This window comes from Lynx rufus, unplaced genomic scaffold (genome assembly GCF_022079265.1).
Source record: "Lynx rufus isolate CCGP_SWC_20201006 ecotype Redwood Valley unplaced genomic scaffold, mLynRuf1.p SCAF_18, whole genome shotgun sequence".
NCBI lineage: Eukaryota > Metazoa > Chordata > Mammalia > Carnivora > Felidae > Lynx > Lynx rufus.
This window is the reverse complement of record NW_025814832.1, coordinates 41,187,962-41,204,255: the sequence shown is the minus strand read 5'-3', so window position 1 is coordinate 41,204,255 and position 16,294 is coordinate 41,187,962. Positions and strand designations below refer to the sequence as shown.

At 40.0% G+C, this 16,294-nt stretch overlaps 1 protein-coding gene across 1 annotated transcript in view; it reads right to left on the bottom strand.

Moving 5' to 3' along the window:
• NSF (N-ethylmaleimide sensitive factor, vesicle fusing ATPase) overlaps nt 1-16,294 on the bottom strand; it is a 149,381-nt gene that overhangs the window by 73,259 nt on the left and 59,828 nt on the right. Inside the window, exon 9 of the mRNA XM_047081689.1 lies at nt 485-684. Coding sequence (XP_046937645.1) covers nt 485-684 — 200 coding nt within the window. The remainder of the gene's footprint in view (nt 1-484; nt 685-16,294) is intronic.

Sequence of the window (16,294 nt, the reverse complement as noted above, 5' to 3'; positions counted from 1 at the left end):
TTTCCTAAGACCCACATCAAGCTTTCCTTTGAGGCCTAACAACTCTTACCTGTCACTCTACAACTGAGGTGACTCAATGGTAAGTAAACAAGCTGCTTTCTGCACATGGACCTTACATATACATAATTCTACAAGTCATGTGAATTTAATTTCCCCCTTTTCCAAAGGATAAATGAGTTCAAGTCTCTGAAAATAATGTGGAATAAAAGTGACACCTGAAAATAAATTCATGATCTGTTTTTGCAAAACCTTTGGCTTACACAGTCATCTATCTTTGTATTGTGTATATTTGGGTAATGACATTTGCTCCCATCATGTAAATCTCCCATAATCCCTGGTTCAGTGATATAATTTGGTACTAAATAAATTTCACCTGCATGCTTTTCAAAATACAGGTCACAGAAACAAGTTTTCCACCACAGCTTTGGGTTTCATTCATCATATTAAGTGATAACAAACTTGTACTAAGTTATATTAACATTACCCTTCTTTGCTCCTCTTCAGCATCAGCAAAGAGTTTACGAATGTTAGCCTCGGATTCTCCCACATATTTGTTAAGGATTTCTGGCCCATTGACCACTTTGGGCTCCCTTGCATTCAACATCTTGCCAATCTGTCGAGCCAAGAGAGTCTTACCACAACCTGGGGGCCCATATAACAGGATGCCTTTAACATGTTTGCAACCTAAAAAACAAAAGAAAACAGTCTTATATTAACCACCTAAAATCCAAGTGAGACATCTAAAGGAGTTTCCTTTCTTCTTCATATGAATGTTAGGAAAACTATAGTCATGCCATTAACATATAATATCCAAGTGCCATGAGCAAAACAAGAATGAACAACTGAAGTTCTTTTTTTTTTTTTTTTTTAAAGTAGGCTCCACGCCCAGCTTGGGTCTGAACTCACAACCTGGAGATCTAGAGTCGCATACTCTACTGGCTGAGCCAGCCAGGCACCCCTAAAACTCTTTTTTTTTTTTAACAGAGAATCCAGAAGCAATTCCTACACGAGTGCCAAAATTTGAGGGGGAAAGCTGCCAATTAAAAGTCTTTAGAAAAGTATATTTGAACTATCATTTAAAACAAATACTTTTAACTCTGAAAACATCTCTTTGACCTAAATACCTAATTAGGAACTATTACTTATTTTCCATTCTCCTTTAAAGTCAAGGAATAAAAGAGATCTGCTTTTAGGCAAATTTAACCCAACACAAATCTATTATAACACAGTAGGCTATGGAAACTGTATCTTAGTCATAGAAATTATAGGTGTACCTGTTGATACAAGCCCTTGAAGAATGGGCAAACATGTTTTGAGTTGGACTGGTATAGGCAATCCATAAGATCCAGACGGATGTCACACACTTAGTGGGTAAAGGTGAATGTCCTACTTCATGTGACTAATGCCAAGGGAGGCACACACTTTTCTCAGAGCCACCAAGATGAAGACGAAGTTTCAAAAGAATAGTATTCAATTCTTTTCTAAGCAAGCATTGCTAAATACCTTGAAAGGATCAGTAACAACAGGGAAAGAGCAAGACTGGTGATTTTGACTCCCCAGGGTTTTTTTTAGCCAACTCTTCATGAGCATTTACTCCACTTCTAAGATTGCAGTGACCTGTGGTTTCAGTTTACTCGCTCTAGGAATTCCCACCTTTCCAGCAGTTTCACACTTAGGGTGCAGGACTCTTTTTTTACAAGTTTTTTTCCTTATACTACACCAAAAAGGCACTTTGTGAAATAACAATTTATTAGATTTCAGTGTCACACTCAAAACTATAGGTGAAAAAGAAAATTTCTGAAAATGGAATATACATAGTGTTTGTCCTCACTTGGAACAAAAGCCTTAAGAAATAATTTCTTTAAAAAAAATATGACAATACATTTAATAAGTCCCATAAAAGCTATCACAAGGTACAACCAACTCTACTGGGAATTTTAACTTCTGAGTAGGAAGACCCTTTGGGTTATCAGTATGGTCACTGCTTCTATATGTCAAAAAAAAAAAAGACTCTCCTTTAAAACTTTTGAAAGTAATGAGATCTGTGCTTACGGTTAGATTTATAGAGACAAGGGGAACTTAGTGGAAACCCTTGAAGGCTTACAGTCTTAACCCTTCCCTCACAGAGTAAGTAAAGTCCTGTCCTGAGAATCATGGTCCAATAAATGTCTTTGCCCTTGATCCACCCTTGGAAACACAAGTAGTAGGGAGATAAGGGGATAAGCCCTGAGCTTCTCCTAGAGGCAAAAATCACAGAAGCACTGCCAGCATCCAAGCCCCTGGGACACTTTTGATGAAAACTTTAGAACCTTGCTCCTCATCTTACCCTCTGAGCCAACCGCTACCATCATGATTTGAAACGATTCATGTAAACCATAGCAGAGGGAGGTGGGCATGGTGGTGGTGAAAAATGGCACAGGATGGGGGAGCCACAAAGGAGAACATGAAGGCTTACTGAGGCCCTACAAAGTGCCAGGCCTTATCCTCATCCTCCAATTTCTTAACTTTCTCCAAGTTTATCAACTACCTCCTGACCATACTTCCTTCCATATTAAGCTATACTTTCTTTCAAGGGTTCTCAACTCCTTGGCCTTCTTACACTTCTGTTCTACTCATCCCACAGGCCCTGAACACAATATGGCTTTACTGCACCTATGCATGGGCCACAGAGCACAGCCAGAGAAAATTACACCACTGTGCTGATAGGATGTCCTCACAATTTCATGCTATCCAATTTTAGTTCCACACTCACTGCTTGTCAATACTACCTGCCACCTTTTACTTGTTCTTGTTAGACCACCTTCCGCTCTCTGCACTACTTTTCCAGATCTTCCCTGCTCTGCTCTTCTCAAGTGCTACCCCACGCCATTAATTCATAGAGAAGATCTAGATTCCTGCTTCGCATATTTTTTAAAAAAGATGAACAGGTGTGAACTCCCTTCAGCTTATTGCTTCCCTATCCACAAATTTATCTGCAGACGCATCCAATCTCCACCTCAGCACTGGTTCTCAAAGAAGAAGAGTTCCTTTTCTCCAAGGTTTAAGTTGCAATTATTTGTTTATATACCTTCTTCTCTATTAGACCATGAACTATTCAAGGTGCTCTCTTATCCATCTGGCATCGCAAACATCCACCACAATGCCTAGCACAGAATATGTACTCTTAAATAAATGGCTAAGTAAATTGTTGACTCCTTTCCTACAAACCTCAAAGAAAATGAGGGAAAGAAGACCATTTTAAAAAATTATTTGAAGCTCTTAATTTATGGAATAGTGTTTACTTTCACAGCTGGACTAATTTAAATACCTAGAACACGTATTTGCAATGACTGGGACTTTGCAAACTTAGCAGAGCTACATAATTTATAAATATAGATCTTCTTCAACTTACGATGAGGGCACCTCCTGATAAACCCATTGTAAGCTGAAAACAACCCGTGTGATGGTGTGGCTGTCTGGGGGTTGCAGGTTGCCGCTGCCCAGAATCACAAGAGAATTCATGCTGCCCAGCTCTAGTCCAGGAAAAGACCAAAATTCAAAACTTGAAGTACGGTTTCTACTGAATGCATATCACTTTTACACCATCATAAAGTCAAAAGGCATTAAGTCAAACCATCACAAGTTGGGGACTGTCTGTACTAGAGTCTTAACTCTGTAACTCTGTTGTTGTACATGGAAAATGCTCGATTTAATGTGGTTTGAATTAAATCGACTCAGATTTATAAAATAAACAATTCACAAAATATTACCATGAAGTTGAAGAGAAAGAGATAAAATTTATATCCATGGAACTTACTGTCTACCATACAGATCTCTGAAGTGACAGAATCTATTCAACATGACACCAACAGGAATGTCATAGAAGCTCTAGCCCGTGTTAGAACTAAAATTCTTTCAGGATCTCAAGAAAGCACATCAAAAATATACATTGACATGTGAAGATTTTCAAAATCCACTTCCACAAAGGAAGCAGTTACTTGAATAAGCGGTGGAAATGGGACTTTGTTATTACTACTATTATGATAGCCTATTCTGACTTATTAAATAAGCATTGGTCTCTAATTTTAAATGAGTCATAAAAACTCTTCGTAAGTAATTCCATTCAACAAAAGTGTATTAAGCTCCTGTTTGGACTAGGCATGAAACTAGGTGTTAGGGATACAAACATGAAAAAGGCAGTCCCTACCTGCAGGGCATTTCTGGTTTAGTAGGAAAGACAGAAATAAAAATAGGTTATCTATAATATAATAAGACATTATCAGAGATATGTATGAAATGTTTTTGGAACCTGGCCAAGAGAGACAGATCCTGCCAGGGTGATGGCAGAAAATTAGGGATGGACAACAGGGGAAGAGATAAAATTTAGTGTGGGCTTTCAAGGACAGTAGGAGGTTCATGATTGGGCACGGGAGAAGAAATGGCACCTAATGAAGGAAAGTAGCATGATCAAAGGCATAGAGGTATGGACATAGAAGCTGTCCTTTCAAAACAGCCAGTAGTAACCTGTTGTGGCTATAGCCTTGGAGCGGGGATGGGGGGGGGGGGGTGGTGCTGGGGGCTGGAGATGAGGCTAACAGGCTCCCAACTACAGAAGACCTTGATACCATGCCCAGGAGTTTTTAATTTGTTTTATAAAAACCTGAGGTTTTTAATCAGGGAGGGTGCACAATGAGATATGTTTAAAAACTAACTCTGGCGGTAGAGTGGAGGAAGGTCTAGAGAACAAAGATCACGGGGTACAAGTGTAGTTTGAGGAATGTTTTTAACCTTTTTCTGGGGACATTGTCTCACTGGCTGGCTCTGGATTTTTGCCAGTTAAGCTTTCATTTCCCTCCAAGTCCTTTGGAAGCACAGGAAAAAATGGGTCCAGAGGCCTTAGGAGGACACCTCCCTACTGATGCCCCAGCTTTCTCCTGAGCTTCTGCAGGGCATTAAGACCTGGCTCTGATGCTGGGAAGCCTCTGATCTGTGGCTGCTGGACTGTCCTGACTGCCAGGCTGAACTGATCCATTCACTTGTTCTTTCTTTATGTCTTACATACCCCCTCACTACTTAGAGGTGAGTGCCCTGGGCTGGTGAACTAAAAACAGCACAGAGCAGGCATGGAAAGCAGAGAAATCAGTGGAACTGACTCATTTAAATTGTCATTTTCTCTCATTCTCTTACCTTCTTCCCCATGGAATAGTCTAATGGACCTCTCCAGAAAAATGCACATTTAAAAAAATTTGCATGCAATTTTGAGGGTATTCTTAGATCCTCTGAGATCTATTCATGGAATCCAAAGTTAAAACCTCTGAATGTGCTACTGAAATAATCCAGGCAAGAGACCAGAAATGGAAAGAGGCAACAGTCATAAGAAACTGTAGTAGGAAAAGAAAGGAAGATTTGGGAGATACTCATCAGCACTCAGAGACCAAAAGAAAATAAGAGGAAGAGGAAGAATCAACGGTGACCTTAAGGTATGTAGCCTGGGCTCATGGTAAAATAATGATAACCCCAGAACATAATTAAGAAGTTAGCAAGAGGAGATTAGAGGGAATCATCACTTTGTTTTTGGCTATTAAGGCGTTTGAGATTCAGGCAGAAATGTCCATTAAAAAATAGGTTGAAAGCTCAGGAAAGATATCAAAACTACTGGTTCCATGTTTCTGAATGCCTGCTCTGGGCACATGGAAAGCCACAAGAAGTTTTAAGCAGAGGAGTATGACCATAGGGACAAATGCTGCAGAGACAGAGGATGAGGCCTGGAAAGAGAACACTAGATTTAAAAACCAGGAAGTTCAGGGGCGCCCGGGGGGCTCAGTCAGTTAGGCGTCGACTTTGGCTCAGGTCATGATGTCACAGTTTGTGGGTTCGAGCCCCGTGTCGGGCTCTGTGCCGATAGCCCAGAGCCTGGAGCTGCTTCAGATTCTGTGTCTCCCTCTCTCTCTGCTCCTCCCCCGCTCATGCTCTCTCTCTGTCTCTCAAAAATAAAATAAAACATTAAAAAAAAATTTTTTTTTAAACCCAGGAAGTTCATGCTTATCTGGGCCATAAGGTCTTAGGTCGGGGTCAGATCATTTTGGGTTGAGGTAGGAGAAGGAAGCTAAGTAATACAAGCAGGAACAAACAGAGATCACAATTTGGGGAATTCTGGCAATACAAAGGAGGAATTTTGAGAGAAATACCTTGCAAGACGAGTTAAGAAAAGGGGGGGGGAGGAAGTAAGCTGAGGTTATGCCCGTTGGATTCTATTTACTATGTGAAGTAGGAGCTAGTTCACCTACAAAATGAGGGATGAGGACAGGATACTGGGAAGCTTGGTAAAGATTTGGAAAGACCGTGGGGAACTAAGAAGATGTGTGGGAAAGTGTCCCTGAGCACATAGGTGCCATTAGGTAAGCAAACTCAGCATATGGAACTCAGGTCACCGAGGGACTCTTCTCTTTGTTGTGATTCTATAAGTAACTTAACAGTGTTACGTAAAGTGCAGTTTCTTATTCAATTCTATAAATACAAATTTCATTAAAGCTGGCATAAGAATCTTGACTTTTTTTTGGCTTGAACCACTTTATTTTGTTCAGAACTGAACCTTAAAATTGAGCAACATAAAGTAAATAAAAGCACTAATTTAAAGTCAACATATTATGGGCGCCTGGGTGGTTCCGTTGGTTAGGCATCCTGTTCTTGATTTCAGCTCAGGTCATGATCTCGTGGTTCGTGAGATCGAATCCTGCACTGGGCTTCTCACTGAAAGCACAGAGCCGGCTTGGCATTCTCTCTCTCTCTCTCTCTCTCTCTCTCTCTCAAAATAAATAAAAAGACATTAAAAAAAAAAAAGAGAAAGCCAACATATTTATAACTAAATTCTGTTACCTAATTTTCCCAAAGTGTGAGGGCAAAACCATCACAGGACTTGTTCTCAACATTTTCCCTCCACTTTCCACAAAGTTTAAGGCTTTGTCTTCATTTGTAAGTCATTCACATCTTTTTTCCTTCCTCTAGAACTTATATAAGAACAATTGTGGGTGGACAGCATAATCAAACATAGTTCCAAAGGATTTCTTCTCTTAATTTCCTGTGTTGAATGACTTAAGTGCTTATTTTATAAACTGTTCCTGTTAATGATCATCTTCTTAAAAATACCTAATTTTTATTTGGATACGGCACAAACATATTAACAACTCTTGGTTATGGTAACGTAAAGGACAGTGGTAGTGAAAAACATAATCTAAAATGGCCAAAAATAGATTTATATATAGTTTTGGAATCTAAGTTGCCAATTATATTTGCATATGGAGTAAATCAAGTTCTGGGATATCGTATTCTTTCACTCATTCAACAAATGCTACATTTGGTGGCTGTTCTCTTCCGACTACTTCTATTTTCTCAATGAAATCCTGATTCCAGGTCGTCAGCTGCTGGTGAGGGAGGGTGGACTGGAAAAGGTGGTGCTGGAGATCTGAGGAGAACGAAGAGGAACTAGTCATCTTAGCAGGAGAGTAAACTGGCTAAACTAAGGAAATACAGAAGGAATACCAGAAAATACTGATGCCAAGGAATACCGAGGGCCCACTTGAGATGTGATTCTTAATTTCAAAGTAAGATCAGTCACCATAGCTTTGTGCTTTTCTTAGGCCATATTCAATAGTCTGGGTACCGACACAGAGTAGGCAGAAAGGGGAGACATACCTGGGGCTTTGACACACATAGAAGATGAGGAGCAAGGCCACTAAAGTTGTATTTGAGGAGGATAAACATGATAGACCATGGAATTGAAGCTGGGTAAAGAGGGAACAGAGAACAAAAAGTGTCAGAGTAAATGAACTGGAGGGTCCCGTGGGATCAAAGCAGTTAGAGCAGGGGGTGAGGGAATGCTAGAAGCCTAGGACAAATGCGAGGCGGCTTGAGTGCTGGATGCTTAACACTGAGATCTCTCAAGTGGTGGTTACTGGTAAGAGTGAAGCCTTCAGTATGACCAAAGAGGGGGCGGCTGAGATGGAACGAAGCAAAATTTACTGGAAATGAGGAATTCAAAGAACCGTGAAGATAGATTATTGAGTAAATCCCCAACAGGAACGCCAAAGTCAAGAATAACAGAGAGAGAACGGAAACACACCGAAGGCTGCACTTAGGAACAGCAAGTAAGCCAGACAGCTTATCTGCCTCTGTTGTTCATTCTTCTCTCACAGGGCTACTCTTCCTCTTTCATTTTGTTCTTTAAGTGTTACTGACAGTGAAAAAAGTATGAACATTTATTGACATATCATTATATAACAGCTACTACTAAAGGTACGAACAATATCAAATGCCCAAGAAATAAACACAGCAAATGATAATGCCATTGTTTACTAAGGATTCAAGTGAGTGACACACTGGAACCTCACCGTAAGACTACATTCAGTAAAGAATTTAGTATACGGCTTGCTTGTATCTCATTCTAGACCACCTGTCATAAAGCATTTTTTAACAACTTCCCAAAATATGAACTACAAAACTATATTCTAATTGTGTTTCACAATAGATATCTGTCCAAAGGATGAACATATGATTTGTGGTCAGGTGCCAGACAGATGAGGACTGACTGGATTAAATGTATTAGGAAACAAATCTAGTGAAAAATCTCTAGAGAACATTAAAAATTACTGAGTCCCACTTTTCTGACGAGTGGTTCTCAGACTTAAGAGTTCACAAAATAGTAAAAGACACCCCCCCTTTTTTTTTAACTGAGGAGAAGCGCTGTCATGGGGTTAGTTTTTTATTTTGCAAGGTAAAGGCCTCTTAAAAACAAAATCAAACTTGACATCTATCCCCACCATTTCATAAAAATATTTTTTCATATCAAGAGGTAGGGTGGACATAATCTCAGAATAAAGGACAGTTTTTGTTTTAAACAAATTGAGTTTTATATATACATTGTTAAAAGTGGGGGCTCTGGACTCAGCTAGCCTGGTTTCAAATCCTGCTTCTTCGGTTTTAATAGCTAGAGACAATAACAGCAACCACCTCGGAAAGTTATTATGAGGATGAAATATAATGCACATAAAGCACTTAGTACACTTGCTGGCATACAGTAAGAGCTCATAAATACTATCGATTAATTATTCTTTACCATCTTGTTGGAGATAAGCAGTGAAATGAAACCAGTCTCCCCAACTGTTTTGAGAATTACATCACTGCTAGGTGACTGTAAAGCTTGAAAATAAATGACTATTCTGCTTATGTAATTCTTTCTGAGACTGACTATTGTGACCCCTTAACTTACCTAACACTATTGTCACTTGAACATTGCAAATTATAGTACACATTCTGCTGGACCTCAAGCTCCAAATGAGCACAGTAGTAAGTTGGCAGTTTCACAAAGATTTGACTAGTGTTGCAGTTAGGATTCTCTAAAGCTTTAGCCTCTATCTTCCGGGTGGATTACTACCAGAAGCAATCCTGCCTGCTTCTCTTATGCCTCAGGCAGAGTCCATTCTTATCTATGCCTCAAGTTTTCCAAATTTATTTAGGGTCAATATGCAGCTCCTTCGCATAAACCAAGCCACCATGACTATCAGTTCCATGTGCATGCATCCTTCTATCTCCTCCACACCTTATTCTACCATAAGTATGCTTCTTCTCCAAAGTCCCCTGTATCTCCCCAGTGTAACCACTGTCATAGTCCCCAGCTGCCACTTCCCTCTCTCAAGGGGCACACACCTTGTTCTCCTGCGGCTCACCTGGAATGACTTGGTCAACTGGGGGGAACTGAGGCTAATTCTGGGTACTTCATCCAAAAGCCTATTTGTCATGCTACATGACCACAGCCTGCCCCCTGCAGTAGATCAACCTTCCCACCTCACTTCTTATTCTCTCAGATGAACCAGCAATTCTCCAGCAATGTATAAAACCTGGAATACTATTTGAGCCCCAGCTGTTGATAACCAGCGATTATAATCATACCAATTTTGGTGGGGACAACTTGAAGGGGCTTTAAGGTGTGTACTACAAATAGCCTGAAGTGATTTCTGGCCTGAAAGTCTAAGTTGAAGAGGACCCTATCCACTCTAATAAGGCTTATCCAGCCTCTGATTAAAATGATACATGAAAATATAAGATTTCTAAAATACTAATTGAAATCTCTCTTCTTAAAATAGCTCAAAGCAAAATATATAGCCTTACTACTGCACTAAAATGAATAAACAGTAATGTTTGCTGTTTATAATCTTATAAAACATTATCTCAAAAAAGTAACAAGTAATTTGCTAGGCTATTTTATTTTATTTTTTTAACATTTATTTATTTTTGAGACAGAGAGAGACAGAGCATGAGCAGGGGAGGGTCAGAGAGAGAGGGAGACACAGAATCCAAAACAGGCTCCAGGCTCTGAGCTGTCAGCCCAGAGCCCGATGTGGGGCTCGAACTCATGGACCGCGAGATCATGACCTGAGCCGAAGTCGGACGCCCAACCGACTGAAACACCCAGGCACCCCTAGGCTCTTTTATTTTAAAAAGCAGTGCATTTTCTTTGTTTTCCTGAGATGATATCAGAGGCAAGCTGCACCAAGGGAAAACTGTCAGTCAACTTTTAGATATCCGAAAGGCGGGGGGGGGGGGGAGGGTGGAATATATATATATACACACACATACATATAGATATAAACATACATATATATATAAAAGAAAAACGCAACCCAGTGATTTCACACAAGAGTGAACAGAATGATGATACATTAGAAGTGATCTCTGTCAAATTAGCATCAGGGTAAGGAGTGTTTACTTCATTTGGGGGGCAACATGATCTATAAAGAAAGTGTGAAGTGGGTTCTGAATATAACTGATGTTTAAGGGGTTAGTTCAAGTAGCTTCCAGTTCAAATGCAGACAGATTTGCCACATTTGCCTAAGAGGGAGACTATCAGCAGACTAGTGGCAAGTCAGGACATATTCACAAGTCTTGCAAGCTTTTCTCTGCAGTTGTGCAAACCAGATTTGAATGCTTATTTTTAAACAGTGCATGCACTTGCAGAAATACAATCACAAATTAATATCTGATCTTTTGTTCTAAAGTTTGTGTGATTCCAACTTCTCCTAGAATCATGAGTATTTTCTTAGTTCCATCCAACTCATCATTTCAGTAGTATGCTATGATTATCGACTTTAAGAAATGGTTTTGAATTTTCCAGCCATGCAGTGAGGACTTGGAGCATAACTTCCATCAACTCATAATACAGGAGGCCCTTTCTGTTTGTTTGTTTGCTTCAAAGACTGGCAGCCAGTGTCTAACACAGGTCATCATCTACATTTGCTGAGCTGTGCACTTACCAAATATTTAAGGCCCTGACCCCATTTGTACAGTCAGGTCTCTAATCATCCACGGGTATCATTCTGTCTAGCAGAGACTTGCTGTGCCCCACCAACTTTAGAGCACTCTCAGAACTCTCTTTGAGTTCCGTTACGATAAGTGAAAAAGGCCTACGCCCTGAGCACCAAGCAGCTGGGTGATGTCTACCACCTGACTGGTCTACATCCAAATTAGTCAACTGAGATTTAATATAGATCTTCTCATTAGATAGCCCAGAACCAAAGATGGGGTATGTGTAGCAACTCTCCAAACTAATCTCCGCCGACACCCCCACCCTGTTACACTCCCTCCTAGGGTGTGGCCTGGTATTTCATGAATTCTTGATGACAAAGATCATGCTTCCATTATGGCAGGTCCTGCCTTGCTGCCACCTGGCAGCATGTATTCTCACTGGTTTCAGAATTTTACAACTTTCCTCTCTTCTTTTTCCCCGTCCCTTGGCTTTCAACTTGTTGTACTTGCTGCTCTGTAAGGCGTCTGCTAGAGACAGCAAATATCTTGTCTTCTGAAGCAGACAACTTACTCTTTCCTTTCCCACACCTGGAACTTCTCCTCACTCTATCAAGTTCATGTTCTTCTGTTCCTCAGAAATCACCTCCTTAAGTAATGCCACGCAACCCCATCACATTTAACTGCGTCAATGCCACCTCGCTCGCATCACGTCCGTGGTCCTACTCTCCAACACTTACGGTAGCAATAGTCAAACTTTAACATGCACCAACATTCAATGGAGCTTATTAAAATGCAGATTTTCAGGCATCACTCCTAGAAATCTGAATTCATTCATTAAGTCTGGAGTGGAGTGGAGGAAGGTGACTAGTTGATAAGTCCCTCCCCTGAGATGAGGCTAATGCAGGCCAGAGGACACTGAGAACCAGCCTTCATAGTTTCAACTGACACTCTATTAAGTTGTTTTCTAACAGTTCTTAGATTTTCATTTTATTTAGTGTATATTTTCTATAGCCTTAATTAAATCATAAGCTGAGGAGGACACATTTTTATTCCTTGACAAGTTGTAGCTGTAGAACAGCCGAAGAACTATTCTAACAAGATAAAAAAGTTACCAAGAATAAATGTAAGATCTCTGTACTTAAGTGTGGCTGGGGGAGGTATGGTTGTGTGAGAGATGACTTGGGGGATTTTACTCAACAGTAAACTCAACATGAGATAGGATCCAAGATAGAATGTGGATGTCAAAAATGTTAATGCAATTTTGGTGTGCATTAAAAGAAGACTAAGGTTTTGAACAACGGATGGATAGATCTGGTCTATTTCAGAACAGGGACGACACTTGCAGTACACCATGATTTCTGGGTTTCACAACTTAAGGTGAATATAAACAAATGTTAAAGTTCAGAGAAATGTGAATAGGATGGTAAAGGGCTGAAAATAAATTATAAAAGGATTGGCTGGAGGCACCAACCAAGCTGGGGGATTTAGCTTAGAGAAAAGATGAATTTTGGGGGCCTTTATGTCTGGATGGAAAAGCTCTCTTCATATACCTTCAGGGCTTCCACAGGGAAGTAGAAGCATCCTTGCTCTATATAGTCTTGGCGGGGGGAGATGTATAGAAGCTACACATCTCATCTTAACGTAAGGAAGACTCTAACGTACAGTTGTCCAAAAAATGGAATGCAACATTCGAAGGGAATGAGTCTCCTGACACTGAAGGAATTCGAACTTAGACTACGGAATTTGACAGAAGTCATTTAGCAAAAATGCAGAGAAAATTCAAACCAAAGCACATGAACTAAATGATTTTTGAGATCCCTTGCAATGCTGAGATTCTATAATTCCCTTGCTATTCTTTGACAGAACCAGCTAGTATTGCAAAGAGGATGAATTTTGAAATGAATATTCCAGGATGGGAAGGAAAAAGGAGACTGAAGGCTAGGAAGATAATAAGGAGGCTACACTATAGTTCAAGTGTGATTTACTGACGCTATAAAAAAAGAAAAAAGGAGTGATCCGAAAAACAAAGCAGAAAAATATTAGGAGTATTCAATAATGGACTTGAAAAGTGCACGCACACACAAGTATAGCCAACTGATTTTTGACAAAAGAGCGAAGGCAATATGTTAATGTATTGACTGAAGCAAAGATCATCCTTTCAACAAATGAAGCTGTAACAACTAGACATCCATATGCAAAATAATAATAATAATAATCTAGACACAGATCTCACACCTTTCACAAAAAACTAATGCAAAATGGATCCAGACCTACCTGTAAAACACAAAACCATAAAACTCCTAAAAGATAACAGAGGGCAAAAACCTAGATGACACTGGGTATGGCAACAGCTTTTTAGACATAACACCAAAGCCAGATCCATGAAAGATATAACTGACAAGCTAGACTTTGTTAAAATTAAAGATTGTCTGTCAATGAAAGACAATGTCAAGAGAATGAGAAGGCAAGGCACAGACTGGGAGAAAATATTTGCAAAAGACACATGTGATAAAGCACCAAAATATACCAACAACTCTTAAAACTCAAAAATAAGAAAGCAACCCAATTTAAAAAATGGGCCAAAAGCCAAACAGGGTATACAGATAGCAAATAAGCATATGAAAAAATGCCCTACATCACATGTCATCAGGGAAATGCAAATTAAAGCAACAAGATACCACCACACACCTCTACAATGGCCCAAATCCATTCGATTGACAAGACCAAATGCTGATGAGGATGTGGAACACAGGAACTCTCATTTGTTGCCAGTGGAAATGCACTAGGGCACAGCCATTCTGGAAGACAGCTTCTTACAAAGCTAAGCATACTCTTTCCCGCAATTGCACTCCTTGGTATTTGCCCAAAGGAGTTGAAAACTTATGTTCACACTAAAACCTGTACACAGATGTTTGTAGGAGCTTTATTCATAATTATTCTTAATTGCCCAAACATGCAGGCAACTATGATGCCCTTCAGTAGGTGAATGGGTAAATGAGCTGTGGTGCATCCAGACAATGGGATATAATTCAGCGCTAAAAAGAAATGAGCTATCGAGCTGTGAAAAGACACGGAGGAACTTTAAATGCATACTGCTAATGAAAGAAACCAATCAGAAAAGGCTACACACTGTATGATTCCAACAATATGACATTCCGGAGACAAAACTATGGAGACAGTAAAAAGGTCAGTGACTGCCAAGGATGGGGGGAGAAGGCACAGAGGATTTTTGGAGCAGTGAAAATATTCTATATGATACCATAATAATTGATAGATACATGTCATTATATAGTTGTCCAAACCCACAGAATGCACAATACCAAGAGCAAACAGTAAATTGTGGACTTTGGGTGATTATGATGTGTCAATGTGGGTTCAGTCATAACAAAGATACCACTCTGGTAGGAGATATTGATGATGGGGGAGGCTATGCATGTATACGGACAGGGGTATATGGGAAATCTCTGCATCTTCCCTTCCTTTTTGCTGTGGGCCTAAAACTACTCTTAAAAAAAAAAAGCCTTAGGGCGCCTGGGTGGCTTAGTTGGTTAAGCATCTGACTCTTGATTTTGGTTCAGGTCACGATCTCATGGTTGTGAGATCAAGCCCCACGTCTGCTTAACGTCTGCTTCTTTTTCTCCCTCTCCCTCTGCTCCTTCCCCACATGTGCCGGTACACTCTCAGGTGTGTTCTCTCAAAAAAAAGTCTTAATTTAAAAAAAAAAATGCATACAAAGGAAAAGGGGAAGAAACATGACTCGAAGGACCTAGAAAATAAAGGTAACTGGGAAGAGATTACTATTTGTAAGATAAGGAAAAAAATGTTAATAAATGTAACAAAGTTTTGAACATTTCAAGAATTCATTTCAGTAAGAATTCTAATGGAAGATGGTAAAAGCTTCTGGAGATATAGCCATATATTACCTACAGTAAAAGTATTCTAAAAATCATCACTAAATGCTTGGACAAATGAATAAATTCACATGAGATATTACTTTTCGGAAATGGAATTAGTAAACCTCCACTCTGAGTATACTAACTTCCAAGAGTTGGAAAAATATAAATGTTATTTGAAGAAGAAATGAATAAATAATTAATGCATACAGAATCCAAGAAGTGCCAGACCGAGGCTAGAACTGTAGCTACGGAAGCAATGTGCTAAGGGCTTTAACGTGTTCTCTTCTATAATCACTAAAATAGCCCTGGGAGCTAGGTGTTATTTTTACTCTTCTTTCGGCAGATGAGGCACTGAGGCTTGTAGCAGTAAAATGCCTTCCCCCCGGAGACACAGCTGGCCAATGAGAGAGCCAGAACTTGAACACCAACCTGCCTGATGCCAAGCGAGCCCTGCAGGGACGGCTCAGCTACCGACGGCACTGGGTGTCAGCTTTGCTGGAGACTCAGATTTAGTGGACTTGAAGGAGAATCTGGAAATCCATTTTGGGGGTTTTATAAAGCTCCCCAAATTCTGATAGACCTCAAAGACTGAGAACCATCGTGTCACTAAATAGAAGCGACATCAGAAGACAGACATCTTGGAATAACCCCCCAAACTGAAGAAACCTGGTGAGCTCTTTAGAGTGGGAAAAGACAACACTTAGTTGGAAGCTAGGCTCTTTGCTTTCATAGGCTGGGGACATGGAGACCCAGGTACCACTCTCGATGCCCCTAGATATTTACTCAGTATCCACTATATACCCCAAAATACGCTAAGCAGAGTGCTTTAAGGAGATGAATAAGATGGCCTTTGTCATAAGTAGCTCAATATTAAAAACCAAAGACACAACTATATACAAAGAAAATAAAGGGCTATGAGAAGCCAAAGAGGAAAATAATTACTTCTACTGGAAGATAAATGTGTGAGGGATCTTCCAGAGAAGGTAATCAAGCTACAACTTGAGGGATGAGCTTCCCTGCCAGAGTCTATGTACGGACCCCGTATCTCACTAAAAGGAGGCATTCATTCATATGGTAGCAGTTCTGGAAAGATTTCTATATCTAGTCCATCTTCCCCTTCT